Source organism: Natrix helvetica (genome assembly GCF_964273705.1).
Source record: "Natrix helvetica genome assembly, chromosome: 5".
Taxonomy (NCBI): Eukaryota; Metazoa; Chordata; class Lepidosauria; order Squamata; family Natricidae; genus Natrix; species Natrix helvetica.
In genome coordinates, this window is record NC_138551.1 from 64,354,848 (window position 1) to 64,382,587 (window position 27,740).

General features: G+C 37.8%; 1 protein-coding gene across 1 annotated transcript in view; it reads left to right on the forward strand.

Annotated features, from left to right (window-relative positions):
- The window catches only part of LOC309392642 (scavenger receptor cysteine-rich domain-containing protein DMBT1-like), a gene marked incomplete at its 5' end in the record, with an annotated part of 39,974 nt that extends 12,234 nt beyond the window's left edge, over positions 1 to 27,740 (forward strand). Inside the window, 11 exons of the mRNA XM_081954072.1 lie at positions 7,578 to 7,649; positions 10,842 to 11,153; positions 15,324 to 15,395; positions 16,587 to 16,898; positions 17,956 to 17,997; positions 19,602 to 19,746; positions 20,669 to 20,865; positions 22,509 to 22,550; positions 24,944 to 25,122; positions 25,607 to 25,995; positions 26,681 to 27,740. Of these exons, the coding sequence (XP_081810198.1) occupies positions 7,578 to 7,649; positions 10,842 to 11,153; positions 15,324 to 15,395; positions 16,587 to 16,898; positions 17,956 to 17,997; positions 19,602 to 19,746; positions 20,669 to 20,865; positions 22,509 to 22,550; positions 24,944 to 25,122; positions 25,607 to 25,995; positions 26,681 to 26,951 (2,033 nt within the window). The 3' untranslated portion in view covers positions 26,952 to 27,740. The remainder of the gene's footprint in view (positions 1 to 7,577; positions 7,650 to 10,841; positions 11,154 to 15,323; positions 15,396 to 16,586; positions 16,899 to 17,955; positions 17,998 to 19,601; positions 19,747 to 20,668; positions 20,866 to 22,508; positions 22,551 to 24,943; positions 25,123 to 25,606; positions 25,996 to 26,680) is intronic.

Consider the following 27,740-nt stretch of genomic DNA (forward strand, 5'->3'; position numbering starts at 1 on the left):
CATCAGTCCTGTTCTCCTGTTCTCCTCCCCGGTGCCTTGTTCTTCTTACCAGTGTCTTGCCAGTGTCTTTTCGCCATCAGCGCTAGCACCAGCGCAATCCACAACGCGCTGCGCTGCGCGCCGCTACGCGCCGCTATTGCCGCCATTACAGCCCAGCCTTCTCCTCGCTTACAGCTTACAGCCTTCCATTCCGCCGAACTACAAACTCCCCCGACCACCCTGGCAGCCCGAAACGAGCTCAAAACAAGCCAGGGTGGACGATCCACCCTGTGGATGATTCCAAATCTGATAAAGAGATAGTTACTCTAGTTTTTATAAATTACTCACTGAAATATATGACTGGATAAATGGAAGAATGGTAAAAGTAATAGGAGTGACGTTTAAATTTCCTTTCTTTAGGAACAGGTGTTATTGGAGAGGATACCACTCGTGAGTAGCAAACTTCTTTTTTTCCATTCCAAATATAACTTTCTAATAAACTGTTAAGTATCAATGATAGGTGTCATAACCTCCAATTGGATTTTTTTCTTTAAAAATAATAATTAGCTTGTTCACCATTGGTCTTTCTACATCTAGAAGTTCAGTGAAACTATTGGCTCCATGGATGTGACTATCATCTCAAAGACTAATCTAACTGTCATTGATTGAGGATATATTTTTGAGGAAAAAAAGACTTTATTAAGTTATGACAGCAGTTGTTTCGTATTATAAACAATGTAAATCTCTAGTACGCAAAAATCCTTGATTGGAAACTAAGTGATCATATATAAGCAGTTTACTACTAAATATATCCCTGCAGTGTTAAGCTGGGGAGTCAGATGGGTTACTGTATTTATTTCTTTGTCTGGCTTCAGTGCTATTATCTCACAGATATGCTCTGACTTTTTTTGTGCATTTTGGTTCCATCTTCTCCAGGTCCAACTGCTATCATATTAACTAACTCATCAGAAAAGGCCACTGGTAAAAAATAATAATCATATTTTAATTTTCTATAATCAAGCACTGATAAGTGATCAAAAATGTAGTCTAGTAATTGTTATATCAACATCACTTATTGCACTTCATGTGACAGGGATCAATGGAGGGAACATCTGGGGATTTAATAGAAGTGTTGGAGCCAGTCAGAGAAGTAATTCTCAACTGAGAGTCTATTTACTAGAAAATCAATATCAGAAATCTGTGAAACAAATAAAAAACAAATTCATACACTAGACCTTTCTTTCTATTACATATATCAGATCAGTAAAAATCCATTCTAATTCCAATTACTCATTAAGTCACTCCCTCTATCTTGTCCTTATAGAATAAAATATTTTTCTTCTGTGCAATAACTATCAAGCAATTATAAACTTCTTTTTCTCAAAGGATTCTCAACCTTGTTAGTATCTATGAAGAAAAAAATTCCACGCCTGTTTTCTTGAGAATTGTAGATTTACTTGGAACTTTTCTTTCAACTATATGGAAGGCTTGTAATTAAACCATCATCGTAATAGAGAGTAGTACCAGATTTATATTCCAAAATTGCAGTTAAATTATTTGCATAGTCTGGTACTTGTGAAATTGCCTCAGTGATTTGATAACTTTCTACACTTAATGGCACCTCTGAATTAGTCATCATTATTCCAATTACTTAAATAGTTCGTTCCTCTTGCTTTTCTAACATTTTTAGAACATAATTGAACCATAAAGTGAATTGTTTTATTTAAATACTTCTCAAGCATACTCTGGCAATCTGATAAAGGCCACAATTTTTTTTCATGTTCTTAGCCCCCTCTTGTGGTCAAGGAATAATTTTTTAATACATTGTTTATGCTTCCTGGCCAATCAGAATTTATACAAATTGAAAACTTTCAGCCACCCACAACTAAACAATCCAAAGCTGCAGAGCACAAAATAAATAAATAAATAAATAAAACCACAGCTTGTTATATTCTTATGTTTTCCATCAAAGTTAAAAAAAAACCTCCATTCTTCCTTATTTTAACTTGTCTCCAACAACCCTCTTCCCTGTCATTTACAATACAATACAATAATAGAGTTAGAAGGGACCTTGGAGGTCTTCTAGTCCAACCCCCTGCCTAGGCAGGAAACCTAAATGGTTGTCCACTAGGACTCCAAGATCCCTTTCACAGTTACTACTACTGAGCAAGGTATCACCTATACTGTACCTGGGCATTCCGTTTTTGTTGCCTAAATGTAGAACCTTACTCTTTTCACCATTGAATTTCATTTTATTAGATAGTGCCCAATGTTCAAGTTTGTCAAGATCCTTCTGTATCTTAAGCCTATCTTCTGGAGTGTTGGCTATTCCTGCCAGCTTGGTGTCATCTGCAAATTTGATGAGTTCCCCATTTATTCCCTCATCCAAATCATTGATGAAGATGTTGAAGAGTACTGGGCCTAAAACAGAGCCTCGGGGTACTCCACTGCATACTTCCCTCCATGTAGATGCAGTTCCATTGAGGACTACACGTTGAGCGCGGTTGGTGAGCCAGTTACGAATCCATCTGGTGGTGATGCTGTCTAACCCACATGCTTCTACTTTCTCTAGTAGTAGGTTATGGTCTACCTTATCAAAAGCCTTACTGAAGTCCAAGTAAACTATATCGACGGCATAGTTATTATTTATATAATAACTATGTTTATTATTATTTATTTACCAATAAGGAAGTCTCAGAAATGAGACCGATCTTCAAAATGTATAAAAGGCTGTGACTGCAAAAAGTTTATTTTAGCTTAATAAAGATAATAATCTTACAAACTGATTAAGAGTAATATGCACTTCTTATTATCTGTTTAAAAAATAAAATCCAAAATGGCTGCTACTTAAACAGCAAAGTGATTGCAACCCTGTCCCCCAGCTGCTCCTGAAGCTTCTTGCAGACCATTGTTGTATGGAGGGTCTTGTGGGGTGATACTAAGACTATGCCTAACCTGGGAGAGTCATAAATGAAAGGAAAATGGTTCCCTTATTAGTAGTTAAAGAAATCTTGGTCCAGAGGAAATCCCACCAGACTGATCATTCGCCATTTTCAGGAAGGTCAATTGTTTGACGATATATCACTCACTGGGGGAAAAAGACTTCATTTAGTCACAACAGCAGCTGTTCTGTATTATAAATGTTAGATACTTGTTCTAACTACAGTGGTTTCCACCAAAGTCCTCTGTTCCAACGGGAACAAAGGTTTAATCCTATTGGTTCGAAGGGTCTGACAGCTCCCTATAAAAGGGCAGGTGTCAGACTCAACCTTCGCTTGATTGTTCTCACTTGTACTTAATAAAGAGGTGTTGTTACCGTTGAGCCTGTATGTGCCTATCCATTACCTAATCTAACAATAAACATTGTAAATGTCTAGCATGCAAAATCCTTCCTTAGTAAGTGATTATATATAAGCCCTTTATATCCTTAGTAAGTGAACATATATAAGCCCTTTACTACTAAAGATATCATCCACAGTCTCATACTGGGGAGTAAGGCAATTTCACGTACTGTATACAATTTATTTCGTGCCTGTATTCATTGTTATTATCTCATAAATATGTTCTGATTTTTTGGGGTGCCATTTTTAGCTCCAGCTACTCCATCTCCACCTCCTATCAAAACAACTATCAAAACAGCCATCACACCAGAAGTGGCTCCTAGTAAGAAAATTCACACTTTTATTTTCTATAAGAATGCACTGATGAGTGATCAAAAATGTAGTCTAGTAATAATTGTTATATTCACATCACGTATTGCACTTCAAGTGACAAGGATCAAAGGAAGGAACATGTAGGGAGTCTTGGGGGGGGGGAGAGTTATAAGCCACTTAGAGAGGTAATTCTCAATCAAAGGAGAGAAGATTAACAATATTCTATGAATCAATGTCAGAATTCTATGAAACAAATAACTAAAGTTATATCGGACAACACACAGCCCTATAGGATGAAACAGATTAAGAAACCAACTGGGACTGTAGTGCTATAGCTACATACACAGATTCTTGAAAGCCTGATGAGAATGTGTCTCCTCTTCCTTATTATACTGAATTAGGGAGGAACCAGTGCAGGGGTGGGTTCCTGCCAGTTCAAATCTACCATGCCGTTTAGTACTGGTTCCAGCTCCCTCTCCCTGCCTGTCCGCACCAGGCTTGCCCCGCCCACCACTCAGTGAAAACAACAAATTGGAAGGACCTTCTATGGCTATTGGTAGAAAAGCAATTGAAAAGCAGAGAAAACAACTGAGATTTGTTTATTTATTTGTATACCACCTTCATTATTTTTCCAAATAACTCATAACTACTATCTAAGGGTATTGGGCAAAGACTGATATATATTTTTTTCTTATCAGAGGCTTTCACAACTCCATTGCCAAGAGCTGACCTCACAAGTAAGTTTATACACTCAATCTATAATTTTTCCAAGAAGTTGAAAAATTATTGTTTGCAAATAATAAGTAAACTAAACTAAATAATCAACTAAATAATAATAGAATGACTATGGGAAAAGAAAGCAAATGTAGTAAGCAACAGTGGTGGGTTCCTACCAGTTTGGACCAGTTTGGCTGAATTGGTACTGATTTGGCAGCCTGGGTCACCGGAACCAGCAGCGACCCAGGCCTGCCACTCCCCCGAACTGGTTCTCCGGGTGCCTCCGTATGTGTGGCCATCTTGTTTTTTGCTTCTGCACATGCACAGAGCAATTTTTATTGCACTGTGCATACACGCATAGCGTGCATCAAGTACATGTGTGCGTGCTGCACGGCCATTAGCAAACCAGCAGTAGCAACTGCCAGAACCCACCCCCAGTAACCAATAGTAATACATCGATTGGATGCAATCCCAAACCAACTGGAGCAAATTGATCATCAGTCAGCTACAAAAGACAACTTTACTTGGAACAGCGTATATCCTGCGACAATATCTGCAACACAATCGAACATCCACATCTGCCTATGCCAAGTCCTTGGAAAGGACTCAAAAGATAGACAAAAATGCCAAATTCACGCTGACTGTGTGATGAATCAAAAATTGTCAGGTTTACTTTTTGTTCAGTAGTTAAGAACAATGTATACAATTCAAGAAGGTTACATTAAAATAGAACAGGGTCTCAAGCATGACCCTTAGTCCAGAGATTTCAACAATATTTCAGAACTCTGAGTTTATCTTGCTTCTAGGAACTTCAGCCCTCTTCCATTTGGGGAAATCCATGTTAGGAAAGCCTGCCATTTTACTCTGAGGAGTAAATGAGTTTTAACTGCCAATCATTAAGATGCACATTACTGTGTAGATACTGTATGTGTACTGAGATGTCTTTTTCAGGACCACTCTTCCTTCATTCTTCCAATTCCAAAACAAAATCACATATGGAAAATATAAGGCATTGGATTCCTATTTTGTGGGATTGTTCTAAATTGGGAAATGTGACCATATTTCTGCCTTTGTTATTTTATTTTTCTCTCTTTCCTTCCTTCCATTATGTCTTTACATTGACCCTCATGATGTTTTTGACAAAATTCAGTTCACTATCACATTTTAGTTGTAATCATACCAGATTTTAGTGACTGTTTATAATAGTATTGACAATTAATACAAGTGATATTATTTACATATAATTGTATTTAATTTTATTTTCTGAACAGCTCGTCCTGAAGAAGCAAGTGGTAAGTTTAATAACCCCTTTTTCATGTCTTTAAACCAATTCTTTCTGGTTAGTTACTCTGTTTAAATGATACCTTTAGTCATTTAAATAACTGATTTAAAAAACCCTCATTGAAGAAATATTTTTTTGGCAGAAAAAGTCCAAGAGTATCTCTTTCCTCAAAATTAGGAATAGTTAGTTGGATATTAAACCACAGACTGTTAATGCAATATTCAGTAGTGAAAAAGTATTTCTTTCTTTAGCAATAGCACTTAGACTTATATACTGCCCCATAGTGTTTTACAGCACTCTCTGTAAAACACTACAAAGTCAGCATTATTTACATATTGGCCGAAAAAATCTGGATCCTCATTTTACTGATCTCAAAAGGATGGAAGGCTGAGTCAATCTTCATTTTACTTTTCTTTATTGTTTGTTGGATATGAATTGTGTTTGTTCCCCTTGTTATGTAAATGCATGGCTGGATTTGGAGGGGCATCAAACCTTGCTTCTATGTGAAGGTACCTCTTGTTGGTTTTGAATTTTCCTGGAAGCAACCAAGTGGCAAATGTGTGGCACATTCATTTCTCATTTTTTAACTTCTCTTTATACCAAAGCAGTTCATCTGATAGCTAAGAAAATATACTCTACAGACAGCCTAATTCTCTGTTATATCTAGAATCTGTAGCAGTTTGTCTCATGGTATGCATAAGGCTTTGCTGTTTTAAATCCTGGTTCTACTCAAGCATCAATAATGGATCTATAACCCCCCATGACCCTTCTGGATAATCTTCAATCATGAAGGAATGGCATTATCTGGTCTTAGATGCTGTCCTTCCTTACTGCAATATTTGATCTGATTTGATTATTAAAAATGAAGTAGTGTATCTTTAATATTGATCTTCTAAAAGATCTTAGCACATCCTCTTCCCCCATCCCACCCCTTTTTTAATGATATTGATTCTTCAGAAAATTATTCACACCACCTTCCCATCAACTAACGCAATCTCTGAGTAGCACATGGGGAACTTTGTTTTGCCATGCGTGTTAAGGAAGACGTAAATGACTGCAATATGAAATTGCCTCTTCCTTGTGGAAGAATAGCCACATATGTCTTATTATGCTGCCCATTCTAAATGACTTGATGATTGGCCATTTGATATTTGCCTAGTTAATGATTGTCAAATTCCATCAATAGATCAGAATAGGAGAAAGCTCTCCTGGGGGGCACACTTGTCGCCAGAAATTTATAGAAATATACAGTAGAATACACATTGCTTTTCAGGAATTAATAGTAAAGGTTTCACTTTTAAAACAGACTTTAAAAGTATGTGGGTGCATCTCAGTGGTGGGTTCCAGATCCCGTTGCAACGGAGCCCGGTATCCTCCACATGAACGCATGTGGCACAGCGCGTGCATGTGTCTTACTTTCCAGCGACGCCTCCGCAAGCCTCCACGATGCTCCAGCTGCTCGGCGGAGTGTCACGCAGGCGCTGTTTTGTATTATAAATGTTAGATACTTTTTCTAACTATAGTGGTTTCCACCAAGGTCCTCTGTTCCAACGGGAACAGAGGTTTAATCCTATTGGTCGAAGGGTCTGACAGCTCCCTATAAAAGGGCTGGTGTCAGACTCAACCTTCGCTGGATTGTTCCCACTTGTACTTAATAAAGAGGTGTTGTTACCATTGAGCCTGTGTGTGCCTATCCATTACCTAATCTAACAATAAACATTGTAAATGTCTAGCATGCAAAATCCTTCCTTAGTAAGTGATTATATATAAGCCCTTTATATCCTTAGTAAGGGAACATATATAAGCCCTTTACTACTAAAGATAGCATACACAGTCTCATACTGGGGAGTAAGGCAATTTCACGTACTGTATACAATTTATTTCGTGCCTGTATTCATTGTTATTATCTCATAAATATGTTCTGATTTTTTTGGGTGCATTTTTAGCTCCAGCTACTCCACATTCACCTCCTATCAAAACAACTATCAAAACAGCCATCACGCCAGAAGTGGCCCCTAGTAAGAAAATTCACACTTTTATTTTCTATAAGAATGCACTGATGAGTGATCAAAAATGTAGTCTAGTAATAATTGTTATATTCACATCACTTATTGCACTTCATGTGACAAGGATCAAAGGAAGGAACATGTAGGGCCGTGATGGCGAACCTATGACATGCTTGCCACAGGCGGCACGCAGAGCCATTTCTGAGGGCACGCGAGGTATGCCCTGTCAGCTCCAGTGCGCATGCGCCCGCTGGCCAGCTGATTTTCGATAGTTTTTTTTTTAAATCTCCGGAGGATTCCCTGAAGCCTCCAAAGGGCGAAAAACAGCCCAATGCAAACCAGAAATGAGGAGAGAGCTGCCGGAACGGGGAAAGACAAGCGGCAAGAGGCTTCTTTCACTCGTGCTGGCTGCTCTGTTCCCCCCTCCTCCCCTGCTACTAAAAAGGATCCTGCCCGATCGCTGGAATCCACAGGGAAATGGGGAGAGTTGCCAGCAGGGGGGAGGGGGAGAAGACAAGCGGCAAGGAAAGAGGCTTCTTTCACTCGCTCTGTTCCCCCCTCCTCCCCTGCTACTAAAAAGGATCCTGCCCGATCGCTTGAATCCACAGGGAAATGAGAGTTGCCAGCAGGGGGGAGGGGGAGAAGACAAGCGGCAAGGAAAGAGGCTTGTTTCACTCGTGCTGGCTGCTCTGTTCCCCCCTCCTCCCCTGCTACTAAAAAGGATCGTGCCCGATCGCTGGAATCCACAGGGAAATGGGGAGAGTTGCCAGCAGGGGGGAGGGGGAGAAGACAAGCGGCAAGGAAAGAGGCTTCTTTCACTCGCTCTGTTCCCCCCTCCTCCCCTGCTACTAAAAAGGATCCTGCCCGATAGCTTGAATCCACAGGGAAATGAGAGTTGCCAGCAGGGGGGAGGGGGAGAAGACAAGCGGCAAGGAAAGAGGCTTGTTTCACTCGTGCTGGCTGCTCTGTTCCCCCCTCCTCCCCTGCTACTAAAAAGGATCGTGCCCGATCGCTTGAATCCACAGGGAAATGAGAGCTACCAGCAGGGGGGAAAGACAAGCAGCAAGAAAAGAAGAAAATAGGCTTCTTTCACTCAACGTGGCTGCTCTGTTGCCCTTTTCTTCATTTCAGTGCTAGGGCATCGAGGTTGCCCCACCCACCATCGCCCAGGTCCTCGTTTCTCCCAAACATTTCTTTGCCTACCTGATTTCCAGCTCCATCGCGTTTCTTGCCATCGTGTGCAGAGAAACAAGGTTTGTGGGACTAAAACAAAACTTCAATCAATTACATGTTGGGGGGGGGGAAGAGATCTCGCAAAGTTGGAATTGATTGATTGAAAGGAGTTTTTTTTAGTCCCACAAACTTTGTTTTCCTGTCCAAAACGGCAAGAAACACGATGGGAAAATGCTACGGAGGGGAAATTAAATAGGCAAAGAAATGCTTGGGAGAAGCGAGGACCTGGGCGATGGGGGGTGGGGGCAGGCTCCATGGAGTGGTGCTGAAATGGAGAAAAGGGCACCAGAGCAGCCACCTTGAGGGAAAAAAAGCTGCTTTTTCTTCTTTCCTTGTTGCTTGTTTTTCCCTCATGCAGATTGCTCTCTTCCTCATTTCCCTTTGGATTGCAGGGACCAGGCAGGATCCTCTGTGCTAGCACAGGGGAGGGGGGGAAACAGAGCAGCCACCTTGAGGGAAAAAAGCTGCTTTTCCTTATTTCCTTGCTGCTTTTCTTTCCCCTGTGCCAGCAGCGCCCTTCCTCATTTGTCTATTGACTGTAGTGCCCAGGATCCTCTTTAATAGAAGGGGAGAATTTAGCAACTGGACTCACACCTGCCATTGTAAAAAGGGCCCAATGTTTACACAGGAGAATGATAAGGGAAGCTTTTTTGACACAGGAGCACACTTGAGCATCCCCCCACCCCCACCCCAATCTCTGCGCTATAGTGGCAGAGCAACTTCTCCCCTCACTGGGTGTTATCCAAGGGGAAGCAGCCAGAGCAGGGAGTGGCGAGGGAGCCTTGCGCAAAAATGCACGGTCCACACAGGTGAGGGGGGATATTAAGTTATGTGGGTGGGCACTCGAGTTCGTGTGATAGCGCGCACGTATGTGCTTTTGGCACCCGAGGCGAAAAAGGTTCGCCATCACTGATGTAGGGAGTCTTGGGGGGGAGTTATAAGCCACTTGGAGAGGTAATTCTCAATCAAATGAGAGAAGATTAACAATATTCTATGAATCAATGTCAGAATTCTATGAAACAAATAACTAAAGTTATATCGGACAACACACGTTTTGTATCTTCCCATACTTTTTCAGCACTAATTTATTGTCAAATTATAAAATAAACATGAACTATCTTATTTTTTTTCAAATAAGAATGTTATATACAAAAGGATATATTAAAATAGATGCATGAAAGCTGACCATTCTTCATGACAGAGAACTATATACTTGCCATATGAACCTTCTTTAATTAATTTTGAATACACACACAGAGACAGACATATATACACACATACATGTATACACATACATATATTTACACACACACGTGCACACATACAGGGAAATTTCCTTTTCCACAGTATAACATTGAAGGAAAAGTTTATATGTATATAAACTTAGTACAAGATCATATTTCAGTCACAAATATGAAGATACACCAGTAAAGAAAATGGACTTCATGAGTAATGTTAAAAGGTTATGTTCTAATATTAGTTCTGCAAATACTAGTATAGAAATATCGTTAGAAATGTCCACAGGTTCAATGTTTTTTCTCTGGATATTTTGCCCCTGCAGCTTTATACTGTGGGGGAAAGAAAATTTCACTAATTACCAGTATATATCATTTTTAGTGATGAACTGTAGTACTGTTACCCCAAAACTGGGAGTAATTATGCTCCACTATAATTAACCTAATTATAGATTTTATGCCTTATTTCTTTTCTTTAATGTAACTATTTCACATGATGCTATTTCACACTCAGAAAAGTTGCCTGGTAAGTCTGCATAAGAATTCTAAAGTTGAATGCTATGAACAATGAATACTATGAAGTAACATATATTATGTTTTTCATAAAAGAAGTTTATACTAATCCTAATTAATTGGCAACATTTTGAAAAATTGTTTGCTCATCTTTAGAGCATCAAATGCCTCATTATTTCCAGCTTCACATTCAAAAACATGGATTCTGACTCATCTTTCTCAGATAAATCTATAAGACTGGTCAATGGAAACAATATGTGTGAGGGACGTGTTGAAATCTTACGCGATGGATTGTGGGGGACCGTCTGTGATGACTCCTGGGATATAAAGGATGCAAAGGTCGTGTGCAGGCAGCTCGGTTGTGGACGTGCTGACAATGCATTTCAAGGAGCCTACTTTGGTCAAGGCTCAGGAAACATCACTATGGATGATGTGAATTGTAAAGGGACTGAAGACAGATTGGAGAAATGTTCTCATAGTGGATGGTTCCGTCATAATTGCAACCATGGAGAAGATGCTGGTGTCACGTGCTCAGGTATCTTCTGAAACATAAGGACACAACAGGAAAGAAAATGCAATGTGTTTACATATTTTTCTTCCAATGGAACAGGTTTAATGTTTTGAATATATGTATGTATGTATTTGTGTTACAACCCCTGGTATGCCTAAATATGGGAGGGAGCTCACTACTCCCCCTTTCTGTCCTTCGGCTCATTACATAAGACCATCCAGGCAGAAAACCATATTTTTATTTTTAATGTTGCCTTTACAACACACACACACACACACACACACACGTTTTGTAATAACAGACAATCCATTTAATTCAATTCTTATTAATAATTGCAATGAACCACCTGTTGACACTGGAGAAACAAAGCAGAAGCAATGAATGTTACCTAAAGAAAACTGCCCTTCAGGCTCCGGAAACAGCAAAAGCCTGAGAAAGAAGCTCAGACTGACTTCCTCGTAACTTTCTTCAGATAGCATCTGAAGGAAGGAAAGAGAGCAAAATTCAGTCAGGCCTTGAAGACTGATATCAGCCCTATAGGATGAAACAGATTAAGAAACCAACTGGGAGTGTAGTGCTATAGCTACATACACAGATTCTTGAAAGCCTGACGAGAATGTGTCTCCTCTTCCTTATTATACTGAATTAGGGAGGAATCAGTGCAGGGGTGGGTTCCTGCCAGTTCAAATCTACCATGCCGTTTAGTACTGGTTCCAGCTCCCTCTCCCTGCCTGTCCGCACCAGGCTTGCCCCGCCCACCACTCAGTGAAAACAACAAATTGGAAGGACCTTCTATGGCTATTGGTAGAAAAGCAATTGAAAAACAGAGAAAACAACTGAGATTTGTTTATTTATTTGTATCCCACCTTCATTATTTTTCCAAATAACTCATAACTACTATCTAAGGGTATTGGGCAAAGACTGATATTTTTTTTTTTTCTTATCAGAGGCTTTCACAACTCCATTGCCAAGAGCTGACCTCACAAGTAAGTTTATACACTCAATCTATAATTTTTCCAAGAAGTTCAAAAATTATTGTTTGCAAATAATAAGTAAACTAAACTAAATAATCAACTAAATAATAATAGAATGACTATGGGAAAAGAAAACAAATGTAGTAAGCAACAGTGGTGGGTTCCTACCAGTTTGGACCTGTTTGGCTGAATTGGTAGTGATTTGGCAGCCTGGGTCACTGGAACCAGCAGCGACCCAGGCCTGCCACTCCCCCGAACTGGTTCTCCGGGTGCCGCCGTATGCGTGGCCATCTTGTTTTTTGCTTCTGCGCATGCACAGAGCAATTTTTATTGCACTGTGCATGCACGCACAGTGTGCATCAAGTATATGTGTGCTTGCTGCACGGCCATTAGCAAACCAGCAGTAGTAACTGCCAGAACCCACCCCCGGTAACCAATAGTAATAGATCGATTGGATGCAATTACAAACCAACTGGAGCAAATTCATCATCAGTCAGCTACAAAAGACAACTTTACTTGGAACAGCGTATATCCTGCGACAATATCTGCAACACAATCGAACATCCACATCTGCCTATGCCAAGTCCTTGGAAAGGACTCAAAAGATAGACAAAAATGCCAAATTCAGGCTGACTGTGTGATGAATCAAAAATTGTCAGGTTTACTTTTTGTTCAGTAATTAAGAACAATGTATACAATTCAAGAGGGTTACATTAAAATAGAACAGGCTCTCAAGCATGACCCTTAGTCCAGAGATTTCAACAATATTACATAACTCTGAGTTTATCTTGCTTCTAGGAACTTCAGCCCTATTCCATTTGGGGAAATCCATGTTAGGAAAGCCTGCCATTTTACTCTGAGGAGTAAATGAGTTTTAACTGCCAATCATTAAGATGCACATTACTGTGTAGATACTGTATGTGTACTGAGATGTCTTTTTCAGGACCACTCTTCCTTCATTCTTCCAATTCCAAAACAAAATCACAAATGGAAAATATAAGGCATTGGACTCCTATTTTGTGGGATTGTTCTAAATTGGGAAATGTGACAAATATTTCTGCCTTTGTTATTTTATTTTTCTCTCTTTCCTTCCTTCCATTCTGTCTTTACATTGACCCTCATGATGTTTTTGACAAAATTCAGTTCACTATCACACTTTAGTTGTAATCATACCAGATTTTAGTGACTGTTTATAATAGTATTGACAATTAATACAAGTGATATTATTTACATATAATTGTATTTAATTTTATTTTCTGAACAGCTCGTCCTGAAGAAACAAGTGGTAAGTTTAATAAGCCCTTTTTCATGTCTTAAAACCAATTCTTTCTGGTTAGTTACTCTGTTTAAATGATACCTTTAGTCATTTAAATAACTGATTTAAAAAACCCTCATTGAAGAAATATTTTTTTGGCAGAAAAAGTCCAAGAGTATCTTTTTCCTCAAAATTAGGAATAGTTAGTTGGATATTAAACCACAGACTGTTAATGCAATATTCAGTAGTGAAAAAGTATTTCTTTCTTTAGCAATAGCACTTAGACTTATATACTGCCCCATAGTGTTTTACAGGACTCTCTGTAAAACACTACAAAGTCAGCATTATTTACATATTGGCCAAAAAAATCTAGATCCTCATTTTACTGATCTCAGAAGGATGGAAGGCTGAGTCAATCTTCATTTTACTTTTCTTTATTGTTTGTTGGATATGAATTGTGTTTGGTCCTCTTGTTTTGTAAATGCATGGCTGGATTTGGAGGGGCATCAAACCTTGCTTCTATGTGAAGGTACCTCTTGTTGGTTTGGAATTTTCCTGGAAGCAACCAAGTGGCAAATGTGTGGCACATTCATTTCTCATTTTTTAACTTCTCTTTATACCAAAGCAGTTCATCTGATAGCTAAGAAAATATACTCTACAGACAGCCTAATTCTCTGTTATATCTAGAATCTGTAGCAGTTTGTCTCATGGTATGCATAAGGCTTTGCTGTTTTAAATCCTGGTTCTACTCAAGCATCAATAATGGATCTATAACCCCCATGACCCTTCTGGATAATCTTCAATCATGAAGGAATGGCATTATCTGGTCTTAGATGCTGTCCTTCCTTACTGCAATATTTGATCTGATTTGATTATTAAAAATGAAGTAGTGTATCTTTAATATTGATCTTCTAAAGGATCTTAGCACATCCTCTTCCCCCATCCCACCCCTTTTTTAATGATATTGATTCTTCAGAAAATTATTCACACCACCTTCCCATCAACTAACGCAATCTCTGAGTAGCACATGGGGAACTTTGTTTTACCAAGCGTGTTAAGGAAGACGTAAATGACTGCAATATGAAATTGCCTCTTCCTTGTGGAAGAATAGCCACATATGTCTTATTATGCTGCCCATTCTAAATGGCTTGATGATTGGCCATTTGATATTTGCCTAGTTAATGATTGTCAAATTCCATCAATAGATCAGAATAGGAGAAAGCTCTCCTGGGGGGCACACTTGTCGCCAGAAATTTATAGAAATATACAGTAGAATACACATTGCTTTTCAGGAATTAATAGTAAAGGTTTCCCATTTAAAACAGACTTTAAAAGTATGTGGGTGCATCTCAGTGGTGGGTTCCGGATCCCGTTGCAACGGAGCCCGGTATCCTCCACATGAACGCATGTGGCACAGCGCGTGCATGTGTCTTACTTTCCAGCGACGCCTCCGCAAGCCTCCACGATGCTCCAGCTGCTCGGCGGAGTGTCGCGCAGGCGCTGTTTTGTATTATAAATGTTAGATACTTGTTCTAACTAGAGTGGTTTCCACCAAGGTCCTCTGTTCCAACGGGAAAAGAGGTTTAATCCTATTGGTCGAAGGGTCTGACAGCTCCCTATAAAAGGGCTGGTGTCAGACTCAACCTTTGCAGGATTGTTCTCACTTGTACTTAATAAAGAGGTGTTGTTACCGTTGAGCCTGTGTGTGCCTATCCATTACCTAATCTAACAATAAACATTGTAAATGTCTAGCATGCAAAATCCTTCCTTAGTAAGTGATTATATATAAGCCCTTTATATCCTTAGTAAGTGAACATATATAAGCCCTTTACTACTAAAGATAGCATACACAGTCTCATACTGGGGAGTAAGGCAATTTCACGTACTGTATACAATTTATTTCGTGCCTGTATTCATTGTTATTATCTCATAAATATGTTCTGATTTTTTGGGGTGCATTTTTAGCTCCAGCTACTCCACCTTCACCTCCTATCAAAACAACTATCAAAACAGCCATCACGCCAGAAGTGGCCCCTAGTAAGAAAATTCACACTTTTATTTTCTATAAGAATGCACTGATGAGTGATCAAAAATGTAGTCTAGTAATAATTGTTATATTCACATCACTTATTGCACTTCAAGTGACAAGGATCAAAGGAAGGAACATTTAGGGAGTCTTGGGGGGGGGGGAGTTGTAAGCCACTTAGAGAGGTAATTCTCAATCAAATGAGAGAAGATTAACAATATTCTATGAATCAATGTCAGAATTCTATGAAACAAATAACTAAAGTTATATCGGACAACACACGTTTTGTATCTTCCCATACTTTTTCAGCACTAATTTATTGTCAAATTATAAAATAAACATGAACTATCTTATTTTTTTTCAAATAAGAATGTTATATACAGAAGGATATATTAAAATAGATGCATGAAAGCTGACCATTCTTCATGACAGAGAACTATATACTTGCCATATGAACCTTCTTTAATTAATTTTGAATACACACACAGAGACAGACATATATACACACATACATGTATACACATACATATATTTACACACACACGTGCACACATACAGGGAAATTTCCTTTTCCACAGTATAACATTGAAGGAAAAGTTTATACGTATGTAAACTTAGTACAAGATCATATTTCAGTCACAAATATGAAGATACATCAGTAAAGAAAATGGACTTCATGAGTAATGTTAAAAGGTTATGTGCTAATATTAGTTCTGCAAATACTAGTATAGAAATATCGTTAGAAATGTCCACAGGTTCAATGTTTTTTCTCTGGATATTTTGCCCCTGCAGCTTTATACTGTGGGGGAAAGAAAATTTCACTAATTACCAGTATATATCATTTTTAGTGATGAACTGTAGTACTGTTACCCCAAAACTGGGAGTAATTATGCTCCACTATAATTAACCTAATTATAGATTTTATGCCTTATTTCTTTTCTTTAATGTAACTATTTCACATGATGCTATTTCACACTCAGAAAAGTTGCCTGGTAAGTCTGCATAAGAATTCTAAAGTTGAATGCTATGAACAATGAATACTATGAAGTAACATATATTATGTTTTTCATAAAAGAAGTTTATACTAATCCTAATTAATTGGCAACATTTTGAAAAATTGTTTGCTCATCTTTAGAGCATCAAATGCCTCATTATTTCCAGCTTCACATTCAAAAACATGGATTCTGACTCATCTTTCTCAGATAAATCTATAAGACTGGTCAATGGAAACAATATGTGTGAGGGACGTGTTGAAATCTTACGCGATGGATTGTGGGGGACCGTCTGTGATGACTCCTGGGATATAAAGGATGCAAAGGTCGTGTGCAGGCAGCTCGGTTGTGGACGTGCTGACAATGCATTTCAAGGAGCCTACTTTGGTCAAGGCTCAGGAAACATCACTATGGATGATGTGAATTGTAAAGGGACTGAAGACAGATTGGAGAAATGTTCTCATAGTGGATGGTTCCGTCATAATTGCAACCATGGAGAAGATGCTGGTGTCACGTGCTCAGGTATCTTCTGAAACATAAGGACACAACAGGAAAGAAAATGCAATGTGTTTACATATTTTTCTTCCAGTGGAACAGGTTTAATGTTTTGAATATGTGTGTGTGTGTGTGTGTGTTGTATTTGTGCTGATAAATAAATAAAGGGAGACTAGTATGGATCCATTTCAAGCTATTTAGCTCTCATCAGCTAGCCATACCCTTACTGGGATTTGAACCTGGGCTGCATTACCTATTAGGCAGGAGTCTTAGCCACTAAGCCACAGGCTCTCCTCCTTATCAGCTGAGCCAGGGAAATAGGTATGTATTTGTGTTACAACCCCTGGTATGCCCAAATATGGGAGGAAGCTCACTACTCTCTCTTTCTGTCCTTCGGCTCATCACAGAAAACCATCCAGGCAGAAAACCATATTTTTATTTTTAATGTTGCCTTTTTATATTTGTGTTGTATTTGTGCTGATAAATTTATTTATTTATTTATCAGCACAAATACAACACACACACACACACACACACACACACACACACACACACACTCAAATAAAGGGGGGGAAAGCAGCACATAGACTAAACAAATCCAGTTTGACATCTCTAATGGGCATGTTCCTCAACAGAATATTAAGTTGTAATCCTCAGGCTTGTTATAATGAAAAAGAACTAAAACATTTTTTTTATCAGACCATCATGCAAAACTATATATATATTAGTTTTGAGATGAGAATGCAGTAGACACAGTGTACGTGCCCAAATGCTGCTATTAAAAAGGTTGGCAGTTGGCCAAATGAATCACTGTATCCAAAGAAAGCTCATGGGTGACTCAGGCTTGGAGGGAAAGTCTATTCACCTTCATTTGAAAGGTCTTGAGCACCACAGGGATCTCTTCCCTTTATTAACCGACATTTTAATTAATAACCTGGTTGCAGCAGTTGGGATAACGCTGATAAATTTTGGCAGACGAATAAGACTAATTTCATTTAGCAGGTATAATGTTCTCTGTTTGTCTCCAATATTAATCCCTCTGTATTTATGTTTCATTGCTTGATTAAGTTTGTTTTCTTAACAGGTTCTCCTACACCTGCTCCTCCAGTGATAGAGACCACCCCTAGTAAGTCTGCATCTGAGATCCTCATTTGTTAATTCAGAGAAATGGCTATTGACATTCTCTGTATCATTCATGTTGCACATATGTTTTGTAATAACAGACAATCCATTTAATTCAAGTCTTATTAATAATTGCAATGAACCACCTGTTGACACTGGAGAAACAAAGCAGAAGCAATGAATGTTACCTAAAGAAAACTGCCCTTCAGGCTCCGGAAACAGCAAAAGCATGAAAAAGAAGCTCAGACTGACTTCCTCGTAACTTTCTTCTGATAGCATCTGAAGGAAGGAAAGAGAGCAAAGTTCAGTCAGGCCTTGAAGACTGATATCAGCCCTATAGGATGAAACAGATTAAGAAACCAACTGGGACTGTAGTACTATAGCTATATACACAGATTCTTGAAAGCCTGACGAGAATGTGTCTCCTCTTCCTTATTATACTGAATTAGGGAGAAAGTGCAGGGGTGGGTTCCTGCCAGTTCAAATCTACCATGCCGTTTAGAACTGGTTCCAGCTCCCTCCCCCCACCCAGTCGCACCACGCTTGCCCCGCCCACCACTCACTGATTGGCTGGCTCAACAAACGTCCTGCCCGCCTCTAAGAATCCTATCTAAACCTTGAAGTCTTAAAGCTGTCAAGTTTGAACATCCCTGGGGTTTTTTTTCCTAAAGGGTTAGGGGTGCAAGGGTCTTGTAACTTGACAGCTTTAAGATTTGTGTGCTTCAAATGCCAGAATTTCTGAGCCAACATTTTGGTTGCTAAGCAAGAGCGTTGTTAAGTAAGTTTCACCACATTTTATAAGTTGGCCACGCCCCCCAGTCACATGACTGCCAAGCTACTTCCACTCAGTCACATGACTGGCAAGCCACTCCCACCTGGTCACATGGCTGCAAGCCGCTCCCACAAAGCAGGCCACACCTACAGAAGAGGTTCTAAAAAAAATTGAAACCCACCACTGAATCAGTCTTACCTTTTTTTCCTCATCCTTCCTTTTGGAAGTTTCAAAAACTGAAAGGATGCTTTTTTTTATGTAACTGTCATTTTTACAGGTAGTCCTCAACTTACAACCAGAACCGAGCCCCAATTTTCTGTTGTTAAGTGAGACATTTGTTAAATAGGTTTTGCCCAATTGTGGATAGTTTTCCCCAAATCCGACTATATTGGGCTTTACCCACCAGCTATTTTGCTTCATATGTTTATATATGTACTCTGTGTGTGTGTGTGTGTGTGTGTGTGTGTGTGTGTGTGTGTGTAACAATAGCACAGGTTTTCAGAGTCAGCAAATAGATATTTATACATCTATAATAGTGATTGTGCGTGTGTTATTTCTTTTTTAAAAAATCATAAATCATTGCACTGCACTTGCCTTGCAGATTCTCCTAATTAATTCGGTTTAAAAGTAAAATAATTTATTGATGCTATTGCCTATGTTGTATTCTTCCAAATTCTCAGAAATTTTAATTTTTTTCTGAAACACCGGCAGGAAAGGAATTCTTGATCTTATTTCCTATAACAAAACGAAATTAACTGTAGCATGGGAAATAATTCTTAAAATCTACAAAGTTTCATGTGCCTTACATGCACAATATTTGTCTTTGTGTTGTCTAGCAAATCAATGTGGAGGGCAGCTGACAAATGCTTATGGATCCTTCTCTGGACCTTATTATCCTGGAAATCACACCAATATGACCTGTGTCTGGAAAATTCAAGTGAGGCCCCTTGAACGCATAAATTTAAAGTTCTCTTCTATTAAGTAAGTTGAAAGATCCGTTTAACTATTTCCTTCTATATGCTTAATAAATGTGTTTTCGGCTTTGTAAACAACTAATACATTATCGGGGGACATCAGCAAATAATTATTATTCCAGAGTGAACCAGACTGAGTTAGCAAGGCATAATATACATTTGGGATGAAGCAATCAACTCCATATTTAACTGAATTCAACACAGTTTGACTGAGATAATGTCTTTACGATTTTAAATATCTCCCTTAAAAGAAACTCTAAGTACGGTACTCCTTTTGGCTTAATGTGATTATTTCTTCCTTAAATGATTTAACACAATTTGTTAAGTGAGGTGTACCACCCAACTTTATAACATTATAATCTATTTTGGCCACAGTTGTTAAGCAAATCATTGCAGTTAAGTGAATCATTTGGTCATTAAGTGAGTCCAGCTTCAACCGTTGGCTTTGCTTGTTGGAAGCTGTCTGGAATGGTTACATATGGCAATCACATGACCCTGGGATAGTGCAACTGTCATAAATACATGCCGATTGCCAAGTGCCCAGATTTTGATTGTGTGATGCTGGATTCAGCATCGTTTTCAAATCCAAGAACCAGTCATAAGTCCAATTTTTTCAGTGCCATTGTAACTTTGAATGGTGGCTAAATGAATAGTTGTAATTGAGGACTAGTGGTTAGGGCATCAAGCTAAAAACTGGGAGACCGTGAGTTCTAGTCCTGCCTTAAGCATAAAGCCACCTTGGGTCAATCATTTTCTCTCAGTCCTAGGAAGGAAGCAGTGGGGAAAAAAATCAATTCTGAAAACAGTTTGCCAAGAAAACCACAGGGACCTGTCCAGGCAGTCACAGAAAATCAGTGATTGAATGGAAGGGGGAAAAATGGTGGCATAGTAAGAGATAAGGAGTGAAATATTTATCTATTTCTGTACAGCTTGGACTGTGATAAAGAATATGTTGAGATTTATGATGGATTCCGATATGGTTCATATCCACTTGGAAGAATTTGTTCTAGCGCCTATCTCAATTATACCTATTCATCAACTTCCAACATAATGACAATAGTGCTGCATAGAGATTCAGGTGACTCAGGAAATGGGTTCTCTGCTCGTTTCCAATCTACTCCACCAGGTAAGGTTATTTATGTAATTCATTTAACCTGTATCCTGTTAATGATGTAATTTAGGGATTCAATATTGTTTTAAACTAACTTCTATTTAGTTTTATATTGTGAATGAATGAATGAATGAAATTTAATTTGTTAGCCTCTCCTAAAGGATTCGGGGCGGCGTACAATAAAACACATACAATATACATATATATACAATACATATACAAATACAAATAAACACATACACATACATGTACCTGGAGGAGGTAACATTCATAAAATATATATAAAAATAAAATTAAAATAGCTATTTAAAACACCCTCAGTTAAAATTACAAAAATTTAAAAACCCGTCAGGAGCAATAGGATAAAACTATGGTTGAGCCAGGCCAGCTAATTGGAAGAGGTGGGTCTTGAGCTTTACACGGAAGGAGCGGAGGTCAGAGGTAATCCTGATATCAGGGGGGAGGTCATTCCACAGGGCTGGGCCCGCCACAGAGAAGGCTCTGCTCCTAGGCGCCGCCCCCCAACACTGTTTGGTGGACGGCACCTGGAGAAGTCCCTCTCTGTGCGAGCGAATTGGTCGTAGGGATGTATGGGGCAGGACGTGATCCCGCAGGTAACTAGGTCCTGTGCCATGTGTAGGGCCATTGGTTCATATGAATATTTCAACAGCCTATCTTCATGAACAAAATAATCTTTATCATCTTTGAACTTTCTGAAACTGAATAATATTTAAATAAATGAAACAAAATAAGGACACAACAATATAACAATGCTATAATTAATTAGAAGAGGCATCAGATGCAACAGAGCAGAACACAACTAATTTAATTTAATATTTAAACTAGGAGAATCAACAATGTTTTAAAATGGTGCTAGACTACTGGCAGTGTACCAGTTGTATCGAAAGGTTCCACAGTTGAGATGGCATAATAGAACATATTTTCTCTAGTTGTGCCTTATAATGTATTTAAAATGCTTGGAGAAATGCCTTTTTTAAAAGTTCAAAAATAGATAAATGGAATGCAGATCTTATTTTCAAGTCATTTAGAATTTCAAAAGTAAACCTGAAAATCTTAAAAGAAGTATTCAGTACAACCCTTTCAATACTTGTATAATCCAGTTTGGTTGTACAAAGTTTGTTCAACAGCTATACTTCTATATTTCAGTAGAAGCCTCACTATATGTAATCCAATCACATACGTTCGTAGCATAGATCACCCAACCCTTGTTCTCCCCATCTTACCCATTGCTTTTATGAGATTTCAGATTTGGTTCCAAAGCAGCCAATCACTGCTTGACACCAGATGACTGATGCAGGGGCCAGAAGGAGGTTGGAAAGAGGGTGGGGATAGAGCCCACTATCTTCCCCTATGCCATGCAACCTATGGGTTTCTGGGAAGTATAGTTGGAAGGTGCAGTGGTTCTGAAGTGACCACAATTTCCCCAAATTTCATTCCCACAATTGCCACAGCACCTAGCATTCTGTAAATTAAGCCATTTGAATTTCTTCAGTTTAATAACTGTTGCCCTACGCACTTTCCAATTTCACCCAATTTTAGGTTACAAACAAACAGACCAAAGAGTTTTAGTAGTATGCAGATTGGATGAAAGTAATAATCATCTCATGTTTAATGAAATTGTTTTATTGTGTTCACAGAAATGAGACCTACTACACCAGTTTCTACTTCTAAATATACAAGTAAGATATTCTTTTTTCTCTGATATTGTTTAATTGATGAGCTGTAAAGAGTTAAACCTTCACTGGAGATGGTAGGTAAAGTTATCTAGGAATAAACCCGCAAATGTTGTACAAGTATCGTGGCATGGAGGTAGGAGGATTTGAATCCACTATATGAGATGAATCAGGCATGTTCATTTGCTTTGTAAAAAATATGAAAAGCTGGATTTACCTACCCCTCTCAGTTTGGAACAAAGTAGCAGCAGGCATATTAGAATAAAGTTTTCTCGAGTTTTCTTGTTCTCTTGTTCAAGACCCATTCATAAATTACTACTGTCATATTTAGTGTATTCTCGGCATGTCAAGAGTCTAAAATTTCATAATCATTTGAGTAGGTTAACGGGTGTCAAACTGATGGCCTATGGGCCGGATGAGTCACACACAGACCAGGTCCACCCCAGCTCTGAAAATGGGGAAAATGTCATGAAACAGTTCGTGATATGGCGAGTTTGATATCTGTGACCTAGGAAGTACTTTTCTTCTCTGCAAGGGATTGTCTACCTAAGATTTTAAAATATTATGTTTTCACCATTTATATGTCTAAATCAAGCAACAGATTAAAGTCTAATAGTTAGACTTTAACTATTAGATAGCCCAGCAATCATGAATATCATTTTGAATCCATTTCAGCATTAGCCTAATGAAATGGTTCTATTCACAGACCAATGCTGCTATAATTGCTTAATAATTTAATGAATATTTAATTCCAAATCAGCTTTCCTTTTACTTGGTTTTAAGTAAATCTTTCACCCCTCTTTAAACTGAATTTAGATTATAGGCTTACTCCTTTTTCCTACTTTACTTTTGAAATTTAGAATGAGAAATTTAGAAATTTAGAAGTGCAGAAGTTTGAACATCTATCTTAGCAACCCCTTCAGCCCTTTTTCCTTCAGAAAATCTTGCATTTATTTCCTTTTCATGGTTTCTAGAGATATAATACCATAATATATGTCTCATATAATGAATTTGACATGTCAGAAATACATTTCACATATAGTACTTTAATATGGTATTGTCCCATGTGTTTGAGTGGCAAGGATTCAAGCTGACCACAGTGTGTGCTCTGATTCTTGATCCAGATTTTTGAATTTCTTAGTTGCATGTAAACTTGTGAAGTTATCCACCATTAACATCCTAAACTAATAAAAAAAGAAAAATATTCTCATTATCATTATGTTGGTAGAAGAAGGTGGATTGGTTACTGTAAATTGAACTGTTGAACCACTAGTTCGGTGAAGATATTCACCTTTGTTGTATTTTCAGATTCCCAGTTTGCATTACAGATGCAAGAACTATAACTTTTCTTTTTTAGAATCTTGGTTGTAAAATATATTTGTAAGAATCGGAAGCGTTCTGGAATCATTTGTACATAACTGATAGTCTTCTCAAAGCTAGAATGCCGGGACAACAGATTGAGGAAGGCTTAAACATGACATTTATCCTTTGACACAATTATGAAAAGATAGTAGAGATGAAGTTGTGGCATGATAAAGCAGTTTATTTCTTAGTTTTGACTGAAACTTAATATATGGTGACAATACAATACTGAGCTTAGTATTGTATTATGTACACACCATACACAAAGAAGTGATTTCAGATGGGACTCATCTAACATTATTTTGATTATATAGAACATGAGCATTTATAAAATGAATTGTTTAGCTTCTAGAGAGAAGTGGAATTTGACATTCTAAATAAGGTAATAAAAGTTTCACTGAAACCAATTAGTTGTGTTAAGGCTTGTGATTTTCCATTTTTTTTAGTTCAAAGGTCCATGACTGTACTTCTCAGAACACAATGATCAACTTCTCTTACTGACATTAAGCACTCTGAAAATTGGTTGTTGATTGTGTGGTTTGCATTACTGGCATGTGGATCTCTCTCCCTCTCCCTCTCCCTCTCCCTCTCCCTCTCCCTCTCTCTCTCTCTCTCCCTCCCTCCCTCCCTCCCTCCCTCTCCCTTCCTCCCGCCCTCCCTCTCCCATTCTCCCTCCCTCTCCCATTCTCCTCCCTCCCTCCCTCTCCCTCCCACTGTCTCTCACTGTCTCTCTCTCTCTCCCCTCTCTCTCCCATATGGGGAGAGGGGGCGACTAATAAGTTCAAATAAATAAATAAATAAATATTTCTGAAAAGATGAAAACTTCATAACTATTTCTGATAAACCCACTTTTCTATGCATTATTTGATTTGGATGCTTCTACTCTCAGGAAAAATGAAAGTTTCCTTTGCGGGCTAAGTAGAAGAGATATTTCTTAATTAGTTAATTTGGTCCACAAGCAGATTCAATAATTAAAATAATAGTAATCCTTGGATGTATTTGTATTTTGCTTAACGTTTCTCTGTGTTATTATTTAGGACTTTCGTGTGCTGATGGATTCATGCTTGCACGGATTAGCATACCCTATCTCAATTCACTCGGCTATAATGCATCACAGGTTTACCTGAATACCCTAGATGGATCATGTAGATCCCAAATTATAAGAGGTTTTGTTTATTTTGTTATACCATTCTATGGCTGTAACACAAAGACAAGGGTGAGAATCATTTGTTGTTCTTAAAGCTAATAACGGTTTGCTCTCTCTTCTTGTCTTAACTATTACTATAAGAAAATGTACTCTGGATTGGGTTTTAAATTGAACTAATGTTACAAACAATTATGTTTAATAGCAATATGAAATGTAAGTTTAAAGTTAATTTCCGATATTGGGTTTAAGAAATTCTGCTTAACTTTGAACACATTAACTGGATCTAATATTACAATTAAAATTTTAAAAGGGGGAATTTTGGAAGGGAGAAAAAAAATCAATGTCTTTGAGACTGATTTCCTACTTTATAATCTGAGGAAAAGCCAGGGTTGGGGCTGCTGAAATGTTTTGTAATGGGTAACATGGTTTTTGTTAACATCACTTTTGTTACTATAATTCTAAAATAATAGTAGTCTTTAAAATGATGATGTTTAATTAGTGTTTTTATGTCGCTACTGTTGATTACTTTTTCTGTCTTTCTGTGCTTTTTTAGGTGAAGAATGAGACAATAATTTATTACAATGTAATCAAGACAATCGACTCCGATTATATTATTACAAGAAAGAAAAACTTTCAATTTCATATTATGTGTGAAATGAAGCAAAACACTATAGTAGAAACAATGTTTGTTGCCCAAAATGCTGTTGACCTTACTGAAAGGCATATTGGCCATTGCAATGTGTCTCTGGCATTCTATTCATCATTATCCTTCGCCCGTAAAGTTGTGGGATCACCATACTACGTTTCACTCAACCAGAATTTATATCTCCAAGCTACTCTGCACACTGCTGATCCAAATATGTTACTCTTCTTAGACACATGTATCGCATCTCCAGATAGTAATGATTTTAGAACATTGACCTATGACTTAATCCGAAGTGGGTAAGTGTGTATTAAATATGTAAGAACCATAATCCAAGTTGCCACAAACAAATTGCCATTGTGTCAGACACATAGATTCTGAATGAGATTTTCTGCATATTTCTTAACACAGTATAGAAAGGACTGCAAACTATAATAACTCATTTTCAAACAAAATAATACCAGGTGATGTTAATATTTCACTTAAATTATCGAATGTTAGGTGTTAATATCAAATTATAAAATTAAGAGTTAATATCAAATAATTCAATCACATATACAAAAACTAAGGCGAATAAAAGGATATTATGGGCTGAATTGATTGGTCACAAAATGTATACTAATGACCAAACTTTGTTTAGATTATGGTCAATTTCACATACTTTGTACAAAAATAGTTATTACTACAGAGCCGTTGCCTTGCTCTCACTATACAGTCCTCTGTACTAACAACATATTACTTTCCCTCCCAAGTACATATCTTAAAGCACTTTTACAAGCCCCAAATTTGGGTTTTATTTATTCATTTTGATATTCCAATATTGCAATATATGCTTTCCCCATTGCTCTCTAGTGCATCTTATAATCATCAGCTTTAATCTAATGCAGAAATTTAGGAATTACATACATCATTACCCTGTAATAAAATATTTGAAATAAGCATCTAGGCATACCTGACACAACAATATTTTCTTTTATTTTTCAGATGCCCACGAGACTCTACTTATAGAAGCCTGCCCGCACCGACAAACAATGTAGTTCGTTTCCAATTCAATTCCTTTAAGTTCCTTAACATGCACAATTCAGTATACCTACAATGTAAATTCGTAGTGTGTAGAGCAGATGATCGTTCATCTAGATGCCACCAGGGATGCTTAATGAGAAAAAAGAGAGGCCTGGATGAGTCTCAGGAGAAGGTTAATGTTGTTGTGGGACCACTTAGACTTCTGAAGGATGAAAATGAAGTTCAAAAATAAGGATCCCCCCCCATTTGGCTATGTTTTCTGGTTAAAATGATGACAGCTAGATAGATACCTAAAAAAATAATCATACCCATGTTACTCCATGGAGAAAATATTTCAAATCCACAGCTGAATACTATCTTTTATACAAGTAACTAAAAGCGAATGAAATATTAAAACTACTTTTTTAAGATCTTCAGAGCTCTTCATCAGGCAATATTAGGGGGAAAGGAAAATTAGTCTAAACTGCGTTTTACATAGACAAGGACTTTTCCTAAATGGCTGTGCAATTTGCTGATGTAGTAGATCATAACATAAACAGGCCGTTTATATTAGCACTTTATATACAAAAATGCCAAAGTCCATTTGAGGTTTGTGTTCCTCATGATGATTGTTAGCCTTTAAAATATTTGAGAGTCCATCAATAACATACTCTTAGTAAAACGATTAGAAAACAGCTAACTTTTAAAACGTTCTTCATATGTTTTGTCATTCTTATTTTATTAAAGTCTGACATAGAATATATACAAATTTTAATAGTCAACCTACACAGAAAAAAAATATGTCCCTGTATTTCACACAGGAAGGATACATACTAGTTGTATTTAATATCTAAATTGTATAAATCTATCATGTATTGTAACATCCCTTCATGCTCTGAAAAGCAAAATTACTTCAACTATTTCTGAAAATGATTGTGGATTATTCTTCTTTCTCTCACACCAATGGCACTTTATGAGGCAGCTTCTGCTGTCTGAGAAGTTACATGATATATTAAGACTTGGTCAGACTTTTAATAAATTG